The 25436-nt window shown below is 36.5% G+C and overlaps 1 protein-coding gene across 3 annotated transcripts in view; it reads right to left on the bottom strand.

Annotated features, from left to right (window-relative positions):
• Positions 1-25436, bottom strand: part of ARMC3 (armadillo repeat containing 3) — a 100472-nt gene that overhangs the window by 72263 nt on the left and 2773 nt on the right. For 2 of the 3 annotated variants that reach the window (XM_017535573.2, XM_017535572.2), the window contains exons 2-4: positions 24413-24461; positions 11775-11892; positions 3191-3316 (exon numbers count right to left, since the gene is read on the bottom strand). In XM_017535573.2, coding sequence (XP_017391062.1) covers positions 3191-3316; positions 11775-11892; positions 24413-24460 — 292 coding nt within the window. In that variant the 5' untranslated portion in view covers position 24461. Of the gene's footprint in view, positions 1-3190; positions 3317-11774; positions 11893-24412; positions 24465-25436 lie in introns of those variants that run through there. The other variant, XM_037740974.1, reaches the window with a different exon arrangement.

The following is a 25436-nucleotide window of genomic DNA, read 5'->3' on the forward strand; positions in this document are numbered from 1 at the left end:
ATCTACTTAGGAAGCTAAGGCAGGAGAATCACTTGAAGCTGGGAGGCAGAGGTTGCAATGAGCCAAGATCACGCCACTGCACTCCAGCCTGGGCAACAGAGTGAGACCCTGTCTCAAAATAATAACTATAATGGCAATATCTACTGAACAGTCCCTTATGAGACAAGTAATATTACTACCTGATTTTACGGATAAGGAAATTGAGGCTCAAAACCTCAAAGCAAGTCGTGGGGCAGGTTTCATGCTCAAGTGGGGCTAACCACACACATTCTCTAGGCTGCGTGTACTCCTCAGTCATGTCCTTCTAAGACACTAGAAACAATAACCATGAAAATGCAGAATGTACCTGCAGCATATATCTGAAGAGTTGAGTTACTGTGCCCGACATTTATTTATTAGGTATTAGTAATCTTTTTATGTGTGTTGCTGGGAGGGTATTTTTAAATTTTTATTTTAATCTTGTACAGACTGCAAATAAGAATTACCCAGCCTATTTCAATTAATACATCTTGGTTTCTTACATTCAATTTGATTATTAGAAATGTCAAAAATGCCTAAAAGTAAGTATATTGACTTTCATAAAGTACATTTTTATACTATTTTTGTCAGCCTAATTAAAACTAGACAGGTATGCCTAGGGGCTGTGCTCTAACCTCAGTTCCACTACTAACTGCATGCATGACTTTGGGCAAATAAACTAATGCTTTGAGGTATCTTTCCTACTTTTAAAAGAAAGAGTTGCATAAGCGGTATTATAATGTTTGTGTGTGTGTGTTTTTGTTTGGAGCCAGGGTTTCGCTGTCACTCAGGCTGGAGTGCAGTGGTGTGATCATGGCTCCCTGCAGACTCAATCTCCTGGGCTGAAGCAGTCCTCCCGCCTCAGCCTCCCAAAGTGCTGGGATTACAGGCATGAGCCACCATGCCTGGCCACAAAATATTTTTGTTTCTCAAATTCTGTGGTCTGTAAACAGAATAAAACATAAGAAATCAAAAAATCTTCCATTTTTTTTTTAGTTAATTTTCCTTTTTTTGTTTTTGGTTAAGCATTCAATATGACACTAATATAGAATTATTACACAGGTAATCCTTGTGATAAATTTAGGAAGGTCTATAATTCAATTGAGTACTGCCTTATTTCCCTTGTCTATGCCTCTGTTGCCTCAGATATAAAGGGAATAATAGTAGTACCTACCCCACAAAGCAGTTAGGATTAAATGATTTAATATATCAATAGCACTTAGTATAATGCCTGACCCCTTGTCAGGGCTTTGTGTTAACTAGTATTATTATCATAGTCTAAGCTGGTGGGACATGCACTCCGCCTTGACTGTCCTCATTCTGCTGCCATCTCTGGAAACACTCCCAGGCCTCTGCCTTACGGCACAGCCACCATCAGAGCTCGCAAAGTCACAGCCTTCCGCTAAAGACACACAGAGCCCCAACAGCTGTCACCACAGCTGCCCGCAGACACAGTCTCTGTAGCTGAGGTCGTGATGGCACAGATGCCACACAAAACCGCCCTTCCACTTCTCTTCCCAACTTCCACTCATAACTGTCCCTGCTGGACATAGAATAAGGAGGCCTCACTGTCATCACACCAGATCCAGGAAAAAGAGGGTGCAGGCTAGGCAGGAAGACTAGGAAAGAATCCGTGCTTGTGTTTTGCTGAGGTTATCGTTAAGGGGGTGAAAGTATGGTTTTAGCCATGTGCCATGATAGGCACATGTTTATTCATAGCAGCCTAAGTTTCATGTTAGAATTCAGTCTCTACTAAGAGTGTCATTTAAAATTTATTTTGAGTTAGGCCAGGCACAGTGGCTCACGCCTGTAATCCCAGCACTATGGGAGGCCGAGGTGGACGGATCATGAGGTCAGGAGTTCGAGACCAGCCTGGCCAACATGGTGAAACCCCATCTCCACTAAAAAAATACAAAAATTAGCTAGGCATGGTGGTGCGTGCCTGTAATCCCAGCTACTCGGGAGGATGAGGTGGGAGAATTGCTTGAATCCGGGAGGCAGAAATTACAGTGAGCTGAGACCGTATCACTGCACTCCAGCCTGGGCAACAGAGCAAGACTCCGTCTCAAAAACAAAAAACAAAAAACAAAAAACTATAAGTTACAGGGTTTGGGTGGATGACTCAAAAACTACCATTAGAAAATGACAAGGAAAATATACCCTGTTCATAAGCCAGAGACTGCCTTTATTGGCATGGTTTTGGTCAAACTGATATTCTAATGGACATAATAGCATCTTTTAACTAATATTATATAATCGCATTATTATATTAATATGTTCTTTAGTATTATATATTATATATTAATATAATCATACAATATTATGATATAATAACATAATTGATATTGTATTAATCACATAGTAATGTTTATTATGTACATATATGATTAATATTGCATGTTATATACTATATATTAATATAATATTAATTATGTGACAATATTCCAAGCAATAGGTCTGATTTAAGAAGTAAATGCACTTTTTTAAATTTATTTTTTTGAGACACAGTCTCACTTTGTCATCCAGACTGGAATGCAGTGGTGCGATTTCAGCTCACTGCAACCTCCGCCTCCCAGGTTCAAGTGATTCTCCTGCCTCAGCCTCCCAAGTAGCTGGGATTACAGGTACCCACCACTATGCCTGGCTCATTTTTGTATTTTTAGTAGAGATGGGGTTTCACCATGTTGGCCAGGCAGGTCTCAAATTCCTGACTTCAGGTGATCCACCTACCTTGGTAAACGCACATTGAAATTTATCTTTTGCAAAATATAATTTGCAGTTTCAAAATCAGTTTATCAAAACTCTTTAGGTTTTGTTCACTATGAAATACATATGAAATGTAACATACATATAGGCAGGCAAATTACATCACACTAACTCAAGAAAAAATGCTTTTCATTTTAAGAGAAAATGATGGCTTTCTCAGCTTGTAGGATGACAACATCACCAACTCTGAGAGGAGTTTTTGCATGGATGTGCTTACATATATTTTCCTGTTTTAAAATTATCCCTTAAAATGTGAAATCACACATTTGCTGCATTATACTGATGTCATGTTTTTGTGAACATTAAAGTCAGTTTAAAACTGAAACAAATTCTTTAATGTTAAATTTAAAAGAATAATAATGCATTACATGGGATTATTTGATTATTTTTAAAAGTTGATACTTACTGTTAGAAGCCAGGATTCCAAATATCATAGTAGCATTTCTTCTTACAATTTTGTCTTCGTGGGTGAGTAGTTTAGTTAAAGGTTCCACAGCTCCAAGTTCAAGGAGGGTTGTTTTATTTTCCTCACCTGGCATCACAGGTAAAACAAAAGCCACACATGGATATCATCGATCTCATCAGCATTTTGCCCTGTGCCATTCCAATTTCTTATTTGCCATTTGCCTTTCACATTACTCTTGGCTTCCACTGGTATTTCCCTCAGAATGAACTTAGAGCACAGGCATCCCAGACGCTTCCTCCTCTCCCTGTCCCTGTTTACAAAACTGGCTTCATCTTATCTTCAATTCTGAGCTCACATTACACCTCCTTGGAGCAGTCCTCCGCCATCACCCTATTTACTGCTGTTACCTCATCCAAGTGTTTTTTACCTCTCTTTATCCTGCTGTATTTTTTTTTTGACAGCATCTGTGTTTTGCTTACCTATGCCATGATAACAGAGCCAGATTATGTCATCTTGTATAAATCAAACAGATAGTTCTACCTCTTTTTCTAATCTGTGAGAAAGTTTTTAACTACAAATTTTCTGGATGTCTTTTATTTCTAGATGTCTTTTATTTTTTTTGACAACATCTGTGTTTTGCTTGCCTATGCCATGATAACTCTCCATGATGACAGATGTCCTGTCTACCCTATTATCTCATACGCTTGGTGCCTAGTACAATGCCGGTCATGTAACAGGCACTCAATAAATGCTTCCTTGTGTGATTAATTTGTTCTAGCCCCCTTTTGTAGATTCAATAGAATTGTCTATAGATGTCATCACATTAACTTTATGTGCCAAAGTGACTGAGCTAAGGGATGCACAGATAGCTACTAAAACATTATTTCTGGGTGTGCCTGCAAGGGTGTTTCTGGAGGAGATTAACATTTTAATCTCTCAACTGAGTGAAGATGTGCTCTCACCAATGTGAGTGGGAAATATCCAATCTGCTGAGGGCTTGAGTAGAACAGAAAGGTGTAAAAAGGAAAAATCCTCTCTTTTTTCGGCTGGGACACCTATCTTCTCTTGCCCTGAGACATTAGAGCTCCTGTTCTCAGGCCTTTGGACTCTAGGACTTTACGGTAGCTTTGGTTCTCTGGCCTTAGGACAAGACTGAATTACATCCCCAGCTTTCCTTGTTTTCCTGCTTGCACATGGCGTTATTGTGAGATTTCTCAGCCTCCACAATCATGTGAGCCAGTTCCCATTACAAATGTTTTCATATATATCTGCATATGTTTTATTGGTTCTCTTTCTCTAGAGAATCCTGAGTAATACAATGCAAAAGATTACTATAATAATAGAGAAAACCAAAATGGAGGAGGGGTGTTTATGGGAACTCTACTTCTCATTTTTCTTTTCTTTCTTTTTTTTTTTTTTTTTCAGACAGAGTCTTGCTCTGTCACCCAGGCTGGAGTGCAGTGGCATGATCATGGCTCTTTGCAGTCTCGACCTCCTGGGCTCAAGCGATTCTCTCACCTCAGTCTCCTGAGTAGCTGAGACTACAGGCAAATGCCACCACATCCAGCTAATTTTTTTTCAAGTTTTTGTAGAGATGGGATCTCAGTATGTTTCCCAGGCTGGTCTCAAACTCATGGATTCAAGTGATCCTCCTGTCTGGGCCTCTCAAAGTGCTGGGATTACAGGCTCTGCAAGCAACTATGCCTGGCCTCATTTTTCTATAAACCTAAAACTGATTACAGAAAAAAAGTCTAGAATTTTTTTTTTAAAGATATTCTACAAATTGTGAGAAAAATTCTGCAAATACATATCTGATACAGAAGGAAAGGATGTGTATCCAGAATATATAGAGAATTTCTAAAACCAAATAAGAAAACAACTAAATTTTAAAATATCTATGAACATTATTTGAACAGATACTTCACCAAAGAGGATGTAAGATGATGATAAAGTACATTTTTCTCTACATCATTTGTCATTAGGGAAATGCGCATTAAAACCACAATGAGATACTACTTCACATCACAAGGATTACTGTCATCAAAAAAAAGAACAGCAAGTGCCAGCTGGTGTAGGGAGAAATTGGAACCCTCAGACACTGCTGGTGAGAATATGAAACAGTACGAATCACTTTGGAAAATGGTTTGGCAGTTTCTTTAAAAGTTGACGTACCCCTACCATATGACCCAGACAAACTGTGGTAAATCCATATAATGGAATAGTACTCAGCAACAAAAACAAATACTATGATAAGACTTAATCTCAAAATAATTAGGGTGAGTGAACAGAGCCAGATTATGTCATCTTGTATAAATCAAACAGTGATAGTTCTACCTCTTTTTCTAATCTGTGAGAAAGTTTTTAACTACAAATATTCTGGATGTCTTTTATTTCTTTTTCTTGCCTGATTGCATTGGCTAGAACCTCCCATACAATGTTGAATAAAGATAATGATAGCAGGCATCCTTCTTTTGTTCCTGATCTTAAGGGGAAAGCATTTAGTTTTTTTTACCGTTAAGTGTGATGTAAGCCATAGGCTTTTTTTGTAGATACCTTTTATCAGGTAGAGAAAGTTTATATCTATTCCTACTTTGCATACATATTTTATCAGGAGTGGATGTTGGATTTTGCCAAAAAGATGGTTTTGCATGTATGAAGATGATCGGATGGTTTTTCTTTTTTAAAGATTTATATTTTTTTCTGATTGCTGCTATAATAAATAACAAATCTAGTGGTTTATCAACGACACAAATTTATTATCTTATGGTTTGGAAGTCAGAAGTTGGATACATCTCTCCGTAGGTGAAATTCAAAGTGTTGGCAGGGCTACCTATGCTCTTTGGGAGCTAAGCTCTATGGCAGAATCCATTTCCTTTTCTTTTCCACACAGCATTCCTTGGCAAGCGAGCCCCTTTCATCTTCAAAGCCCCAAATCACACCCTTCTGACCTCTGTGTCCACCATCGTGTCTTCTCCAAATCTGACTCTCTTGCGTCCATCAGCATTCTTATTTCTCCCTTGTCATGTAACATACTATTTTCACAGCTTCCAGGGATGTGATATTTTCTGATGTAGATATTTTGGGATTCTTTTTCTACCTACCACACATCGTAAAATACCTTGATTGATTTTCAGATGTTAAACCAACCCTGCACTTGGGGAATAAGAGTCATTTAGTCATGATGTGTTAGCTTTTAAATACATTGTTGAATTTAATTTGCTAACATTTTGTTTAGAATTTTATATCTATGTTAATGAGGCATATTGACTTGCAGATTTCTTTTTTTGTTTGTTTGTTTCCTTTTTCTATCTGGGGTTTACAGTATTGGTGGCTTCACAAGATGAACTAAGAAGTATTCCACCCTTTTCAATTTTCTGAAAGTATTTGTGTATAATTGGTATTATTTCTTCCTTAAATGTTTGGTAGAATTCACCAGTAAAACCATCTGGACCTGGAGTTTTATTTGTGAGAAAGTTTTTAACTACCAATTTCAGTTTTTGTAATATAGAGCTATTCAAGCTCTCTTTTTTTAAGTGAGCTTGGAAATTTAGGTCTTGAAATAAACTTGTTCACTTAATCTAAGTTGTAGAATTTATTGGTATTAACTTATTCATCATATTCCTATTTATCCTGTTAATATCTGTAGGATCTCTAGTGATGTCCCCCCTCCCACTCCTGATAGTGATAATTTGTTTTCTCTCTCATTTATCAATCCATCTATAGGTTAATCATTCTTATTGATCTCAAAAAAACAGCTTTTCATTTTTATGGCTCATCAATTTTTTCTGTTTTCTGTTTTGTTGATTTATACTGAGATATCTATTATACCCTTATTATTACTAACTTTTGGGTTACTTTGGTCTTCTTTTTCTAGTTTAAGATGGAAGCCAAGGTTACTGGTTTCAGAATTTTCTTGTTTTCCAGTATAGTTATTTAGCACAATAAACTTCTCTCTGAGCAGTTTTATAGCATCCTTCACTCTGTTTTAATTTTCAATTCTGATTTTTGTTTTGATTTCTTATTTGATTAATGAGTCATTTAAGGGTATGTTATTTACTTTCTAACTACGTAACAATTATCCGGAGTTTTCTGCATTATTGATTTCTAATTTAATTCCACTGTGGTATGAGAATATATTTTGTGTTATTGGAATCGCTTAAAATTTATTGAGGCTTATTTTATGGCCCAGAATGTGATCTGTTTGGATAAATGTTCTGTATGCACTTGAAAAAAGTTGCGTACTCTACTGCTCTTAAAGTGTTCTATAAATATTAATTAGGTTAAATACACTGATATTGATTGTCAAATCCTTTATATCCTTATATATTTGCTGTCTACTTGTTCTCTCCTTTGTTGAGAGGATCATTGAAATCTCCAGCCTTCATTGTTGATACTTATTTTTCCTTGCATGATTAGCTTTATGTATTTTAAATATCTCACATTCAGTACATGACTGTTTAAGATTTTTCAGTCTTTTCATTAACTGATCCCTTTATCATTTTAAAATGGCCATTATCTCTGGTACTATTCTCTTCTCTGTTTACTTTTATAATATTAATATTTCTGTTATTAATACTTGGGCTTTCTTTTGGTTCATGCTAGCATGACATATCTGTTGTCATCCTTTTAAGTTTCTTTGTCTTTATATTCTAAGTGCACTTCTTGAAGGCAGCATGTAGTTAACTCTTGATTTTATCCAACATATCAGTTTCTTCCTGTTAAGGTATTTAGGACATTTATATTTAATTTTTGATATGATTAGATTAAATCCACTATCTTATTTGTTTTTTATATGTCCCATTATTCCCTGTTTGAATTTTTCCTCATATTCTGCCTTCTTTTCTATCTATTGAATATTATTATTCCACTTTATCTTTTTCATTGGCTTATTTAATATTATCCTTTGTTTTGTTATCTTAGTGGTTGCATTAGGATTGCAGTATATGTCTTTGACTTATCACAGTCTACTTTCAAGTGGTATTATGCCACTTCACATATGAGATCCTAACAATAGTATACTTCCATTTTTTCCCTTTCTACCTTGGGGCTGTTGTTGCCATCTATTTCACTTATACATGTGTTTCAGACTGCACAATATATTATTATTTCTCTTTAAAATAATAAATTTGCTTTTGAAGTGATTCAAATAGCAAGAAAAAACCTATATGTTGCCATTTCTAGTTCTCTGTATTCTTTTTTGTGATCTATATTTCCATCTGGTGTTACTTTCTGCCTGAAAGGCCTCTTTTTATTGTAAGTAGTAGTATAGATCTGCTGGTAACAAATTATTGTATCTTTTTTATATTTGAAAATAAAACTTTATTTCACCTGTGCCTTTGAAAGATTTTTTTTCTGGATATGTAGTTCTGGGTTGAAAGTTTTTATTTATCTTTCATTTTTTAAAGACTTTTGTTCCACTGACTTTTCACTTGTATAATATCTGATGATAAATCATCCTTATTTATAATTCATTATTATCTATTGCCATTCTTTATTTGAATAGAACATGTTTTTACTCATTCTGGCTGCTTTTAAGATTTTCTCTTTCTCTCTAGTTTTGAGCAATTTGATAATAATGTACTATGGCATAGTTTACTTCATATTCTTTGCACTTGGGTTTTGACAAAGTTTTTGGATTCATGGACTTAGAGTTTTCATTAGATTTAGGGAAATTTCAGCCATTATTTCTTCAAGTGCTTTTTCTGTCCCTGTCTCCCTTTTTCAGAGACTCCAATTACACCTATATTGGACACATGAACTTTTCTCATACCTTATTGAATTTCTGTTCATTTTTTTTTAAATTTATTTTTCACTGTCCTTCATTTTGGATACTTTGTGTTACTGTGTCTTCAAGTTCATTAATCTTTTCTTCTGCGATGTTTAATCTGCATTTATCCAAGCCTACATATTTTTCATTTCAGATATTGAAGTCTTCATCTCTAGAAGTGGTATTTGGGTCTGTCTTGTAGCTTCTATGTTTTTATTTTCTAAACATATAGAATATAGTTGTAATTAATTTTTAAATGTCTTTTCCTGCTAATTTTAACATCTGGCTCAATTTTGATGTACTGGTTGTTTTATATCTTATGCATTTTTTCTGCTTTTCATGCCTGGTAATTTTTTTTTATTGGATGCAAGACATTTTGAATTTTACCTTGTTAGGCAATGGCTATTTCTGTATTTTTGAGATTTTTTTCAGGGACAAATCAAGTTACTTGGAAACAACTTGATCCTTTCAAGTCTTGCTTTTAATATTTACTAGGTGGTACTAGAACAGTGTACCATCTAGGACTAATTATTTTTCATACTGAGGCAAGACTTCTCTGTGTATTCTACATAGTGCTTCATGAATTCTGAGATTTCAGTCTCGCTGATGGGAACAGGTACTACTACTAGCCCTATGTGAGCACCAGACACTATTACCCCAATTCTTTGGGTGCCTCTTTGTTATATGTGCTGCTCACAACTTTGCTAAATACAAGAATGGGATCCTTTACAGATCTCCTGAGTTCTCCTTCTGTGAAACTCATTCCTCTCCTTTACTCTGTCCCAAAAACTCTAAATGCTTTTATCTCCCTGGACTCTCAGATTTGTCTTCTTAACTCAGAGAGTCCACCAGGTTGCCCTTTCCAGTGCTATGTCCAAAAAGCTCTCTGAAGTCAAAAATCTGAGTCAATCATAGGATTTACTTCCTTTGATTCCTGTCTCTCAGTGGTCACTGCCCTTTATTATCTGATGTTGATGGTCTTGTCAACTGTTATTTCATATATCTGGTTTATTTCCTTCATTGTTTCTACCAACAGAGTAAGTGTACTCTACCTTCACATATTAGGTCTGTTTCATTCATTGTTTCAGGCAGTAGAGTGGTCCATCTTGGCCCGAAGCCAAAGTCCTATCTTTTTTAACTTTAGAAAATTCTACTAGTATAAAACATCAGACTTAAAATTATTTCTGTGTTTATTTCGTATGAAATACATGCCTATCTAATTCTTCATGTCATGCAAAAAGAAATTACACATAATTAGATACATGTGACAGCCAGATGATATATAATAACTCTATAAGACTGAATGGGATTCATGCTGCCATAGATACCCAGTCCAATATCTCCCTGAAATTTGACGCAGGATTCTACACCAACCACTCAAAAAGGTACAGTACCGTCCAGAACCACTCTGGTTTACATCTGGATTCCCAGTGATGACCTGAGTGACAAAACAAGGTTAGTATTGTAACCTTGGCTAATTGGAGGATTTGTTGTTCTCTCATTCAAGCTCCAACACAATATTTCAAGTATTGTTTATTTAAAACAAAATTGTTCCCATCTTAGTTTGAAATGTTTTATTAAAAAACAAAAAACAGTTACACTAAACTCCCCAGTTGGGGTATTTTGTACCTGAACCAGGATTTGTCTGATTTTGATAATCATTAGACTAGGGTTATGGATTTTTAAGGAAAATAACACAGAAATAAAGTGTCATTTTTATCACATCATATCAAAGACACCTATTGTCAATATGACTTATCACAGTTGATGATTGGTTGTTTTTTTGAGACAGGGTCTCATCCTGCTGCCCAGGCTGGAGTGCAGTGGCACAATCTCTGCTCACTGCAACCTCTGCCTCCCAGGGTCAAGCAGTCCTCACACCTCAGCCACCCAAGTAGCTGGGATGTGGGCATGTGCCATCATACCAGGCTAATGTTTTTATTTTTTGTAGAGGTGGGGTTTCACCATGTTGCCAAGGCTGGTCTTGAACTCCTGAGCTTAAGCGATCTCCCACCTCAGCCTCCTGAGTAGCTGGGACTACAAGCATGCACCATCACAGATGGCTAGTTTTTGTATTTTTTTGTAGAGATGATGCTTTGCCACATTGCCATGGCTGGTTTCAAACTCCTGGCATCAAGTGATCCACCCACCTTGGCCTTCCAAAGTGCTGAGATTACAGGCATTAGCCAACATGCCCAGATGGTTGATGTTGATTTTCATCACCTAGCTGAGGTAGTGTTTGTAAGGTTTATCCCTTGCAAGATTATTTTCCCCCATTTCTATATTTACTCTTTGGAAATAAGTCACTCTGTACATCTCCCACTCAAAGAGTGGGAAGTTATATTTCACTTCCTTGAAGTTAGAGTGTCTGCATAAACTATTAGGAATTCTGCATGGGGATTTGTCTCTTCACTTCCATTTTTTTATTTATTCATTCATTTATTTATATCAGTATGGACTCATGGATACTTATTTTCCACTTGGATTATAACTCAATACTATTTTACTTTGTTGTTCAAATTGTTCCAGCCTTGACCGTTGGGAGTTCTTTTAGTGCCTGTGACATTTACAATTTCTAAAACTACAATGAAACTTTCAGAATGACTGTTCTATCCAACGACTAAATTACTCCTTAAGATTAAGCTAGGCACTCAGGGAGAGACACTGCTTTCAGTAATGCATTAAATAATATTCTGGTTGTCTGAAATAATTCATTTGACAGCAAGTAAGTGAAAGACTAGGAAGAAAAGTGACCATGATGTAGTAAATATTTTAAAAAATTAATGAAATGGAAATAGAAACAAAAAAAATCCAAACCTTTTAAAGCAAATTTATAAATGGCTTCACATGCTTTAGCCAAAATTTCCTCTTCTGGAGAATGAAGCATTAACACCACAGTTGCTGCTTTCTTGCTTTCAATTATTAATGGATCAAACTGAAAGGCAGAAAGAAAACTATCAGGTTCACAAATGAGCTTTAAAAATCACATTAAAAATGAATGGGTCTTAAAACTTAAAGAGAACATAATCTTGCAAAAAGGATGTGGTCACTGCCCAATAAGTGGACTGCAAAATTTTTCATTTTAAAAAAAACATCAACTGCTAGAGAAACAATTGTTAGCATTGGTGGCCTTGGAATTCCTGGGGTGTGATGGGAAAAGCAACATGTTTTGGAAGCTGACGGGTCTAGTTTCTCAATTTAGTCATGTGGAATACAAATGACTTACGCTCCTTTAGTGTCAATTTCTTTTTCTGTTTAAGATAATGGTACCTATCTCAACGGAGCAAGGAGAGGAGTAGAGGCATGCATGGTCAGAAAATCGAATATATACAGGTGCTCAAGGACTTTGTGTATTGCGTAAGCATAACAACATGTCATTTGATATACATCTGTCATGAGCCAGATGACGAGCTAAGATGTACATCAAATGACATGTTGTTACGCTTACGCAATACACAAAGTCCTTGAGCACCTGTATATATTCAATTTTCTGACCATCTCAATAATCAATACTTGCTTTCCAACCACTCGACTCTAGAAAAGCAGGAACTACATATGTGAAACAATAAAAAAGCAGTAGAAAACAGCATATAACATAATGTAAAATTGAATAAAACCTGGGACAGGGGAAATGATAATATAGTCTAAAGAAAAAGTATAGGACTCTAAGAAGACCTGTGTCCTGAGAATTCATGTGTAATTAAAATGAGCTATTGTTCATAACACATAGAGGCTTTCTGTGGTTAAGGAGGAAACAAACTATTACACTATTTTTCTTCCATTTCCAGAGACTAGATGGAGTTCTGCTTAGGATAAAGTAACGAAACTTCGTCTCAAAAAAAAAAAAAAAAAAAAAAAAAAACCAGTATTTCAAAGCTTTAGCTGGTTCTTTGTGTTGGCTTTCCTATATGGACATCTTACTAAGATATGGAATATATTTAAGATTGTTTCATTTTACATAGAGAATGGAGAAATGCATTACTCTGATTACCCCAAGGATACATAATTTTGTAAGTTTGGAAGAGTAAAGAAGAAAGAAGATGGCGAGAAACAGTGACCTGAAAGGACGTAGCCAGGATAAAACCTCCTCCTTGGAGGAGAAATGGCTGCTGAATTTCAGAACAGCATTGTCTAACATCCAAAGTAAAGCCACTGTTTTTCTATGGCTCCCTCTATACTAGAAGCTATAAGAATTACAAAAGTCTTGTTTATTCTTAAACCACTTATACTCTTTCAGAGAATACAAATCTTCAGTAAAAAGTCAATTGTGTACACCAGGTTTGTGGCTTTTGTATTTCTAGTGACATGATCCAGTGAGAAAAAGTGGCCTCTAGCTGAGCCAAGAGCAATGGTTGGGATGCTGGCTACAACACTGATCAGGAGAGCAGAAGGCCCTGGAAATCCACAGAACCCTTAAGGGAGGACTTCTGAATGTAGTTTGGGTTTGGGGCTTGAGAACCATCTTATTTAGGTATTAAAGGGTAGCCCCAGAATATCCGAGGACCTCACATCACCCAGGTGACACAGCCGACCACAGTTTTTTTAATCTAAAAAGTTAGGGAGCTGTATTACACGATCTCCTCTAGATAAAACATGTTAGGATTCTATGAAGTACAAAACACATGGCAGGGACAATAAATACTATGATGAGAATGGGGAAATTAATTTGAAACTAGAGTAGATAGAGAAAGCTCCATGGACATGGTAGAATTTAAGATAAGATTTGAAGAACACATAAAATAGGATGGATGGCAATAAGAAGGAAGGATACACAAATGGAGAAGACTACACAAGATGGTTTAAAATGGGAATAAAAGTTTCTTTATTGTGAATGAAATACTAGCTTGGCCAAATAGAAAATATACAAGAAGAAGCAGAAATAATATTAAATAATAAGAAAAAAAAAACCTTAGCAAATAACCTATACCTTTCCTTCTCCTAACTGTTTATTGAGGATAATCAACACAGGTCCAAGGGAAAAGAACTGTGACTCTGGAAGTTTATATCTGGCTAGGTTATCATTTGATGTTTGGGCATTCACAAACTCAAAAAGTGTATCAACCATATGATCTTAAATTGCTCAAGCAAAATCTCCAGCCAAAAGTGGGGGGGACAAAAATATAAAAACAATTGTGGTGGATCAATAAATACAAAAAAATGTATTTTGCTGTTTAGCTTTCTAAATGTTGCAAATCATGTTTTTTTTTTTTTTTGAGTTGGAATCTCGCTCTGTTACCCAGTGTAGAGTGCAATGGCATGATCTCAGCTCACTGCAACCTCTGCCTCCCGGGTTCAAGCGATTCTCCCTGTCTCAGCCTCCCAAGTAGCTGGGATTACAGGCACCCACCACCACACTAATTTTTGTATTTTTAGTAGAGATGGGTTTTCGCCATGTTGGCCAGGCTGGTTTTGAATTCCTGACCTCAGGTGATCTGCCCACCTCAGCCTTGCAAAGTGCTGGGATTACAGGCATGAGCCACCTGGCCCGGCCAATGCAATTCTTAAGACGGGATTCCTGAAGTGATAATGATTTGTAAGGAAAAAAAAAAAAAAAAAAAGCAAAGTAATAGTGGCTTGGAATTAAAACTGAGATTTTTTTTTTTTTCAATGAAACAGGTAAAGGAAATTATTGGTTTAAAGAAAAGGAATGTTGCTTAGCTATTTATTTTTACATTAATAGAAAAAATGCAGGTTAAAATATGTGTATTTAATAGTTTAGGCTACCAACAAGTACCCAAACTTCCATATTGCCAGAAAGAAAGAATAACAAAGGAAAATTGCTCAATTCAGAAAAGTGACGGAAAATACAAAAGAAATTACAAGATGAAAACATAGCAAAGAAAAACCAAAACTTCAAATAAAATAGGAATAAAATCAAATATGTCAGTGATCAAAATAAACATCAGTAGGGTAAATAAATCCAATAAGTTGTATTAAAAAGCAAAATCAGCTTCCCCATTTATGTTAGTAGGTATTTCTTCCACTTGATCTTCCAGAATATTAATTCAGATCTCTCCAACTAAGATACAGAACATTTTTAGAATCTCTGAAGGTTTCCTTACACTCCTTCCCTAAGCCACCCTGCCCCCATAAGATATAATCATTATTCTAACTTTTAAAATAATCACTTAATGTTCCATTTTTGAACTTCATATACATGGAATCATATAACATTCATTCTTTCATGTTTGGTTTCTTTAGCTCAATGCAATGTCTGTTGCAATTCTTTCAAAATTTTGCTTCTATAACTAAGTCATATTTCGTATAGCTACATAATGCATTCCATTATGTAAATATACCAGTTTGAGTTCTTTTCTTTCCAGTTTGAGGAAATCATAACATAAGCCACAATGAATATTCTTTTACATGTCTTCTTGTAGATACACACATTCATTTCTCTTGATATGTATCTAGGAATGTAATTGATGAGTCATAGGGGAGACATATATTTCCCTTTGATAGGTACTTTTGAACAGTTTTCCAAAGTGGTTTTTATCAATTAACATTCCCTCCAGCTATGAATGAGAGTTCCAGTTGCTCTACATCCTCACCAACACTTGGTATTATCAGTCTTTTTAATTTGCCTTTCCAAAACTCTTAAATCATATTTTTAAGTTCATCTGCTTTTCATAGTTATTGCAGGTGAAGAAATGCCTGCTGCTACCTGCTACCACTATATCCTAGACAGAAGAGAAATGTTCTCATTACTTTTTGAAAGTTCTCTCCTAATTCTCATTCAGTAGCATCCATCTATTATTCAGCTTTGTCTTCTGCTGTGATGCTTAAGAACCCATTAATTTTTCTCTGTCTGCCTGCAGATGGGTTTCCTGCAGCACTCACAGTATTCAGGCTCTGAGGGGTTCTTGGTAGCCAAGTAGCAAGTGGTGAAACATACGGATTGATTTTTTCAGCTACTCCCACTACAGAGATTCTTCAATTGCATTTGGATCCCCAGTCCCTCTCCTTTCTCTCCCTTTATCAGCTTTCTCCCTTCTTCCCCTCTTAAGTTGCTTTGATTAGATGTTCTGTTATCTGAATAACACTTCTGTTAAATCCTAACCTCCTTGTTTCTCTGTTTTTTCATCAAATTAATCTTCCAAAACCCAAACCACACATGAACACTAGTATTTTCTTCTTTGCATTTGTACCCAAGTGACCAAGCATTCTCAAAAAATGTTTAGCTACAGGAAAATTAGTATCACTGTAAATTCATGACCAGCAATTGAGAGGGCCTCACTGCAAACCGGGTTTCTACATTTCTCTTGTAAACTTGATTTTTCTCAAGAGAACAAAATTATTTCAAACATTTTTACTATCCTTGAACATTTAACCCTCTCACCTCCCTATTTTCTTTCGTCTTCACCCAGCAAATTTTTCAGAGAAAATAAAGTTACTAGATGGAAACTCCATCAACTTCTAACTTGCAGATTGAAATCTGCCTATAACTGCACACGTTCTTCTGTTACACCAGAGAAAATATCCAAGGCCAATTCCTAATAAGTGCTTTGGCTTTTTAGCTCATTCACCTTCATTCATTAATTCATTCATTTAATAAACATTTATCAAATCCATATTAAGTGCCAGACACTAAGAATAGCACATTAGATAACTCAGTCTTCTATTCTCACAGAATGGACACATTCTCATCTTACCATATATTATTAATTATCTCTTTCGTTTCATGAGTAGTCAACTCTTCCCTGTCATCTAAATGCTTCCATAACTTCTTTTGAATCCAGCTTATAGAGGGCAAATTTAGATGTAATGCAATGTAGTTATTTCCAGTGTAAGTCTGATGAGTTTTGAGGAGTGTATACATCTGTATAGAATTTTAAGAAACATATACATCTGTATAACCAGCCACTCCAAACAATATGTGAAAGTTTCCATGCCCCAAAACATTCTCTCCTGCCTCTTTACAGTTGATTCCCCTTCCTATGTCTGGTCCCAGACAACCACTGATCTCCTTTCTTTCACTACAGATCAGTTTTGCCTGTCCTATAATTTAGTAGTAACAAAATTACTACATGGGGACCCTTTGTGTAGGCTTCCTTCATGTGGCAGGATATTTTTGAGATCCATGTTGTTTCATGGATCTCATTTGTTTCTACCCTTCTTTTTCACTGCTGAGTAATATCTCATTGTATGAGTATGTCATGATTTGTTTATCCATTCAACAGTTGATGGACCTCTGGGTTGTTTCAGTTTGGAACCATTATGTATAAAAACTGTCATGCACATTTTTATACAAGTCTTTCTATAGACAAATGTTTTCTCTTGAGAAAATGCCTAGAAGTAAAATTTCTGGCTTGTCTGACAAGTGCATGTTTAATTTTATTAGAAAATATAATTTTTGTCTGGGTACATTGGCTCATGCCTGTAATCCCAGCACTTTGGGAGGTTGAGGCAAGAAGATCACTTGAGACCGAGGGTTCAAGACCTGCCTGGGCAAGATAGTGAGACCTTGTCTCTACAGAAAGTTAAAAAAAATTAGCCAGGCATGGTGGCATGCACCTGTAGTCCTAGCTACTTGGGAGGCTGAGGTAGAGGGATCACTTGACCCAGAAGTTCAAGGCCGCGGTGAGCTACCATCATACCACTGCACTCCAGCCTGGGCAACAGAGTGAGACCCTGTCTCAAAAATATATTTTTTTTTCCAAAGTAGTTCTACCATTTGCATTCCCACCAGCGATGTGTCTGTACCCAACATAGTACTTTCATCTCTTGAGTTATTTAGGTCTTCCTTAATTTGTCCCAGGAATGTTTTATAGTTCTCAGCATTATAGGTATTGATTTTATTTTGTTAAACTTATGTCTGAGTCTTTCATAGTTTCTTAAGCTATTGCATAGCCTTTTTTACCATCATGTTAATAGGTGAATAACATTTAGGACCATTTAAAAAATAAACCTTTGTATCATTATAAAATGTCCATCTTTTTCTCAGGTAATATTCTTTGTCCTGCAATCGAAATGTATTTCATCTGGTATTAACATAGGTGCTCCAGATTTCTTATGATTAGTGTTTGCATGGCATATATCTTTTTCCATGTTTTTACTTTTAATTTGTGTGTACCTTTATATGTAAACAAGGATTCTTAGAGACAGGTTAGAGCTGAGTCTTGCTTTTTTACTCAGTTGGGCAATCTTTCACATTTTATTGGAATATTAGATAATTTATATCCAATGTGGTTATTGATATGGTTGGGTTTTAATTGAACATCTTGCTATTTTTTTCCCTTTATCACATTTGTTCCCTGTTCCTTTTATCCTTTTTTCAGGTGATTGGATTTTTTTAGTATCCCATTTTACTTCCTCTATTGGCTTATTAACTGATTTTAGCCACACAATTATTAAGGCATGACTTTTCTGGGTACTCTCCTTAATGCCCCAGGTATTCAATAAGACTCTCAATGCCTTCCAAGCAAATTACAGTGCCTCCCAGACCAGTGTGAGCTCTAGAAAGGATATGGCTTACGGCACCCTGAGAGTTGCTCATGCACGTCCTTCGCCATGTGGAGTTTTACCCCATACAAATTAGAATTTAGAGAATCCAGAGGACTATTAACCAGATTTCTGGAGATATTGCTGTTTGTTGGTCTCTTCTTTTTGGTACTCCACCCGGCAAACTGCAGCTATCTTATCCTCCCTGAACTCTTGATTTCTCAAAAGTCTTTTATTTTAAAATAAAAACCAACTTTCCCTAGATAGTAGTCATCTGCTGTATGCCACAGTACCACATTACCCTTCTTTGTCTTTTACAGTCAAAAACCTTATAAATCTATACTTTTTGCACTCTCTCTCCTTACTGCACATCTCTAATCTGACTTTCACCCTCATTAACTCACCAAAATAGTTCTCACTAAAGCCACTGTCTAGGAACACCATGCCACATGTCACCCAGGACTTCTTGAGAGTTTTATTTCATTTCTAACAAAAATAATAAAAGAATACTTGAAACTAGAAAGAGTTATAATATGTTTAATTGTCAGGCCTCCATCTCTCTGGATATACTTTTTATTGGTTTTATTCATGGTGATTTGGGAGTTGAAATTCCTTGGGTGAGTGGGCTTGCTTGCTTGCTTTTCTTTCTCTTCTTCCACCGCTATTATTTTTCTAAACTGAACACACTGCATTACGTCTTTGATTTACCTGTCTACTTCAGTATGTTGGACTTCCATTCACTCTGTTGCTCAGGCTTGATCTCTAAACTTGTCCGTTTCTCACGCTCCATGTCCTACCCATCAGCACATCCGGCCAGCTCAACCTTCAAAGCACATCCTCAGGTTGGCCGCATCTCATCTTCACAGTGACCTACCTCTTGGGTCCCAGCTGCCATTAGATGTTAACTACATTACCATAACAGCCTGCAAACTGGTCTTCCAATTTTCCCATTTCTCCCACCTTGTAGCTAGAATGATCTTATTTTTCATTTTAAATACAAATCAGATATCACTACTCCTCTCTGTAACCTTCCAGCAAATTCTCCTTTTTGCACATTAGGAAAAACTCAAACTTGCTTAATTAACATAGCCTAATGCCCTACGTGGTCGCCACCATCTCGCCATCTTTGTGACCCCCTCCTACACCTTGCTCACTAATCTCCTACCGTACCCACCTTCCTGGAATTCCTCAAACACACTGCATAAGGCTTTAGTTACTGTGGTCTGCCTGGGGTCCTCTCCCAGATAATTTGCACAGAATACCCCCTTATTTCATTTAAGTGTGTTTAGGTTAAGATCCCACCAAGAAAGCCTGCCCTGACCTAGATTCTATTTAAAGAGGCCCCGTCACACTCCTTACGTAACCTACTTTATTTTTCTTCATTGATCATATCACTACCTGAATTATATTATTAGTTGACTGTTTTTCCCACTGTAATACAAGCTGCCTTGGGGCCTGAACTTTGCTTTTTCCCCATCTTTATGCCCAAGATGTAGAAGAACGCTTGCATATGGTATGCACTCTGTATTTGTCCAGCAAATAAATACATTTCTTCAGGCAAAGGACCATGCTGTTTCTCTGTCTCCATCACCTATGAACAATACCTGGATGATGGAAGTACTTGGAAAATGTCTGTAAAAGAAATGTATTAAAGTTCCCCTGGAAACTTTTTCTATGCTTGTGGCCTTAAAGTGCCTTAACTGTGTACTGTTATTTAAAGTGCCTTAACTGTATACTGTTAGCTGATATCAGGAGAGAGGGCTCTAAATCTGAGGTCCATGAGCTAGCAGTAGGCTTGAGGGTACATTGTGTACCTGAAATTATATGCAAAAGTACATTGGAGTACATTTCAGTGGGGAGAGGCTCCACAGTTCCCAGCCTGTCTTCATAAAGCTCCTTGATTGCCCTGCAAACTCCTAAGAACTATAGCCTTACATCATCTTCACCACATAAGGCACTTTCCCTCACGTCCCAGCTGGCCATCTTCCCCACCAACCCCCATCCAAAACAGATTTCCCTTCCCTCGTGGAACCTTCACCCCAGAGACCTCTCATGTTTCTATATTTTTAAAGCTGATTATGTAAACGTGTGACTAAAGATACTGTGGTTAAGCATGGGTATGTTATAGTTGCCACAGAATAACATGTCTCAGAGAAGTGGGTAGAGTACACAAAAATACATTTAAACATAAGCTTTAGTAAATTTTTAAGTCACATGTGGTTATTTAAATGTGAATCTATAATAATTAAAACTAATTTTAAAGACCAGATGCAGTGGGTCATGCTTGTAATCCCAGCCCTTTGGGAGGTCTGGGTGGGAAGATCTCTGGAGCCTAGGAGTTTGAGACCAGCCTGGGCAACACAGTGAGACCCTGTCTCTACAGAAAATACAAAAATTAGCCAGGTATACTGGTGTGTACCTTTAGTCCCAGCTAGTCAAGAGACTGAGTGGGGAGAATCACTTGAGCCCAGGAGGCGGAGGCTGCAGTGAGCCATGATTGTGCCACCACACTCCAGCATGAGAGACAGAGCAAGATCCTATCTCGAAAAAAGAAAAAAAAAAAAAAAAGGTAAATGGAGTATGAGAAGCTTAAAGGGGAGCTTGAGACTGTACAAGTTACAGTCCAATGGGCTCTCAAAGGAGGAGAAATACCGGTATTTGGTAGAGAGTAGAGAAACTTCGCATGACATTTGTTTCTCCTATAGAGCCTGCACCGTTATAGTAATTTTTAATTAAAAAGGGCACTGAGAATAAATTGATAGCTATAACAGAGTGCCACATGATTAAATAAATAATACTGTGCTGTCATTACATATCCCATTTACTTTTCCGTGAGGAAGTCACAGTCACCAACAAGCTTGTTGAGAAATTATAATTTCATGCTCTGTGTAAAATAAATGATAAAATTATTTACAAAAAGAATGCAAGAAAATGGAAGCATTTTGGCTAAGCTTTGAATTTTAAGCCCAGTCAATTTGAGTGGCCATATGCTTCTAGAGATATGTTTATGTTTCTGTTAAGGAATAATACTGTCTAGAATAGTGCTGTCCAATTGAACTTCAATGATAAAAATGTTCTGATTCTGTGCTGTCCAATATAGCAGTCACAGCCATTTATTCATTTTTAAAAGTCCATAGTAGTGTTGTCAGTTTATGACAAAGAATGAAAGGTTGAGTTCTGAGATAAAGGAGGTCCAGGAAAACGAGCCCCAGGAGACCTCACCGTCTTCCCAGGAATTGGATTTGGTTTTGCAGCTGAGGGGCGTGTTCTACTATTTTCCATTGTTCTGATTCAATATTCCCTGCTTAGCTTCCTGTGTGTATTTAACTAACCCATTAACATAAATGTTCCGTTAACTTGATATTTAATTGTTACCATGCCAGGACCAGGTCATAATCTCTTAGGAGTTTAGATCTTGTGCCTTTATTCACTGAAGCTCAATCACCTCTGAAATATTAAAAGAATATAATTTCCATGCTTGCAAACTCAGATCTGACCATATATAAGTAAGTTTTCCTTTTATTAAAGCATCACAAACAACCTTTTGGCTAAACATGGAAATGATTTGGGAAAATGATTTGGAAAGGAAGAAAATAGTTGTATTGGTTGATCAAGCCATATCTTATCCATATGTAGGCATCTCTTAGCTAGCGCCTCTTATAAGAAGGAAATATAAATCAATACCATATCTGCATATGTTAATGTTACAACAAATGAGAATCTTAAAGGGAGCTTTTGTTCTAATCCTATTACCAATACTTTTATTGCTGTTTTTATTACTTATTTTAACGCATAGAGTAGAGATTATAAAAATTAAAGTCTTTACAACCAGCGTTTCTAGGAAACATGTAAGAAGCAAATTAACATTAGTTGACAGAGAAAAGTTTATTTTAAGTAGTTATATTTCTCTTTAAATCTGGTTTTCATTTACAATGTGTAGAACAAATTTTTACTGACTTTAGAAGTATACTCCAGAATAAGTTTCAGGTTAAGATACTGTAAATTGTGGCATATTGCTTTGAAGTATGAGAACATTTACAGTAGAAAAGGGCTTAGATGTTATTTTAATACCCCTCTGTCAGTTCTATAGTCAGTAGAAGGATGGAAGTCTCCTGGGAAAGGCAAGGAAAAGTGAGGACCATTGGTCAATGTTACACACACCGTTGACTACCTCCAAGGCTGTTGTGAGCTGAGAGAGCAACAGTTCTATTTTGTTAACGCTGGGACTGTGTTTCTCAAGTTCTCCATTGCATCCCCAAGGATTGGAGTCCAGAGGACAATATCAGCAAGACATTAGGAAGTTATAGAAAGTGTATTGGTGTAATCCCAGCACTTTGGGAGGCCGAGGCGGGTGGATCATGAGGTCAAGAGATCGAGACCATCCTGGTCAACATGGTGAAACCCCGTCTCTACTAAAAAAACTACAAAAAAATTAGCTGGGCATGGTGGCACGTGCCTGTAATCCCAGCTACTCAGGAGGCTGAGGCAGGAGAATTGCCTGAACCCAGGAGGCGGAGGTTGCGGTGAGCCGAGATCGCGCCATTGCACTCCAGCGTGGGTAACAAGAGCGAAACTCCGTCTCAAAAAAAAAAAAAAAAAAAAAAAAAAAAAAAAAAAAAAAAAAAAAAAAAAAAAAAAAAAAAAAAAAAAAAGTGTATTGGACACATACATCTATTGTTTATAAGCCCCTTAATTCTAATTTTAATCAGAATATGTTTTTGCAAATAAGATGCCAATAATGCTATTTGGTAGCAAAAGGGAGGATAATACAAATCTTAGATGCAATGAAGAAAACTAGAGAATCTGTAACATTTTAGGAATATGTCCTAAGAGAAGTAGCCAGAATGATGAAACATCAGAGGTCCACCTCTGCAAAGCCTTCCTGGACCCAGGAAGACAGGCACTTCTATAGATTTTGTTCCACAGAGGCATGGGGGTGGTGGTGGTGGTGGTGTGTGTGTGTGTGTGTGCGCACGCACGCACGCGTGTCAGAGGCAGAGTCCAGAGGATTCTCATGATAATAGATCTTATTTTCCAAGTGCTACGTGTCAGGCAGTAAGACCTTTACGTAACTTATTTTGTTTTAATTCATACAACAACAGCAATGAGTTGGATATTACAATTCCCATTTAGGAGCTAAAGAAAAACTGAAATAACTTGGCCAAATTTGGCAAATTGGCCACAATATCACAGTTGGTGAGGGGCAGAGCTGGCTCAAGAACCCCAGGGTCTTAATCAGGAAGCTCCCAAGGCTGGGGGCAGATTTCTGCCATTAGCCCAGTTTCCTTCAAATTTGAAATTGCTGTGAGTCTGTGGACTTCACTATTTTTTTTTCCTATTCCTATTTTATCTGAAGGAAATTACATCAAATATCTGTTTCAAAATAAGTTTCTAAACTGAAAATTGTCAAAGATCATTTTTTATTTTTAATACAATCTCTCAATAATTGATAAACTTTAAAGAGAGAAGATAAAATCATGTTTTTAAAGAGAGAGGAGAGCTTTCTATATGGGGAATGAATTACTTAGCATTTGGAATAAAGATGATGATCCCAGAGTAGTCTCTCGATAGAACTGAAAAGAATAGGACTTCTGATGTGCAATGGTCATCACCAGACAACTTTATACACATATCTACTAACTATAGCAGAACTTCCAGTTATTTTTGAAAATTCACTTGATTAATTAGCATAAATGAGAGGCTGGCAACTGTAAATGGAAAGTATTTTTAAAAAACAACCCAAACTATTTATTCATTAACTAGGCTATAAACATGCCATCTACATACTGGAAAAGCTAATAATTACTCTCTAATTGTGCTAATTATATAATGACAATGTTGTAAATGTTTGTTTATATAATGTTAGATTTCTCTGACTAATCTTATCATTAGTCAGACTTTGGACTTCTGCCACCGTGTATTCATGTATATACTGGTACACGCCAAACTGTGTGAACAATTTATTTTTATAACTAGTTGTTAAAGTGCCACTAGTATTCAAATCAGAAACTTACCACATCCTTAGGAGGAGGCTCTACTTCCTTCTTTATCTTTTTACCCATCCTGGAAAAGGATGTAATATATGATTAAAGTGACATTTGCATATATACCTTTCAATTACCTCTGCCCTTGGGAGGAGGTTTATTTTCTCCTTTAAATTTTTACCTCCTAAAACACAATGCAAGACATGTAGAAATTATCACACATGTAAAAATATGTCACCTACGCCCCAAATTCAAACTCTGCAATTTTAAGGAAACTTATTGATAAGATTGTTGAGTGTTAGTTCTGGCCTTCAGTTTGGAAAGGAGGTGAATATATTAGTGGCATAACTTTTACTTACACAACAAGAAATCATTTACCATTTTTATGGCTTGCTTATGATGGGCTTAAGAGACAAAATTCAAGTTCATCTGGGACCTGCAAGAATATTTGTGCCACAAAGGCAGACTTTTTGTCTATTTTCTTGTACTGAGCTATCCCAAACACCTACAACAGTGTGTGATACATAATTGGCATTTGATATTTATGAAACTCATTGACTCCATTATTCCTAGGAGTGATGATCTCGTAAATGGTATACAAAATCTGCCAGATCTGAATCAACATATGTGTCCTTTCCCTGGATAACAGAAGGTTTTCTCTCATATAAGCCGCAGCTCAATAAAAAGGCAATTAAGAATCCGAAGAGATGCATTCTGGGGAAACTGAGGTTACTTCCTTTCCACTCGTCCTCATATATCTGTGTCTGTGTGGAAAAAGTGAAAGGAATGGTACTTATACATAGTTAACATACCACAGAGGAGTAACCCAGCAAGGGGTCAAAGAAGTTTTCGAGATGTTAATGTCTATCAGAATAACCCAAGAAATCTATCGAGTTTTCTCCAGTGAGGTTTGTGGAATTATGTTCGGCATCAGAGCAATCTTAAACTGTATATCGCAGCCTTAGGGAAATTACCATTGTCTCAATAGAAATCCTTGGGGAGAATCTACAATGTCAGTGTTAGCTCAGACTGCATGTCAAGGGTGAAAAGCAAC

Source organism: Cebus imitator, unplaced genomic scaffold, assembly GCF_001604975.1.
Source record: "Cebus imitator isolate Cc_AM_T3 unplaced genomic scaffold, Cebus_imitator-1.0 Scaffold92, whole genome shotgun sequence".
Classification (NCBI taxonomy): domain Eukaryota; kingdom Metazoa; phylum Chordata; class Mammalia; order Primates; family Cebidae; genus Cebus; species Cebus imitator.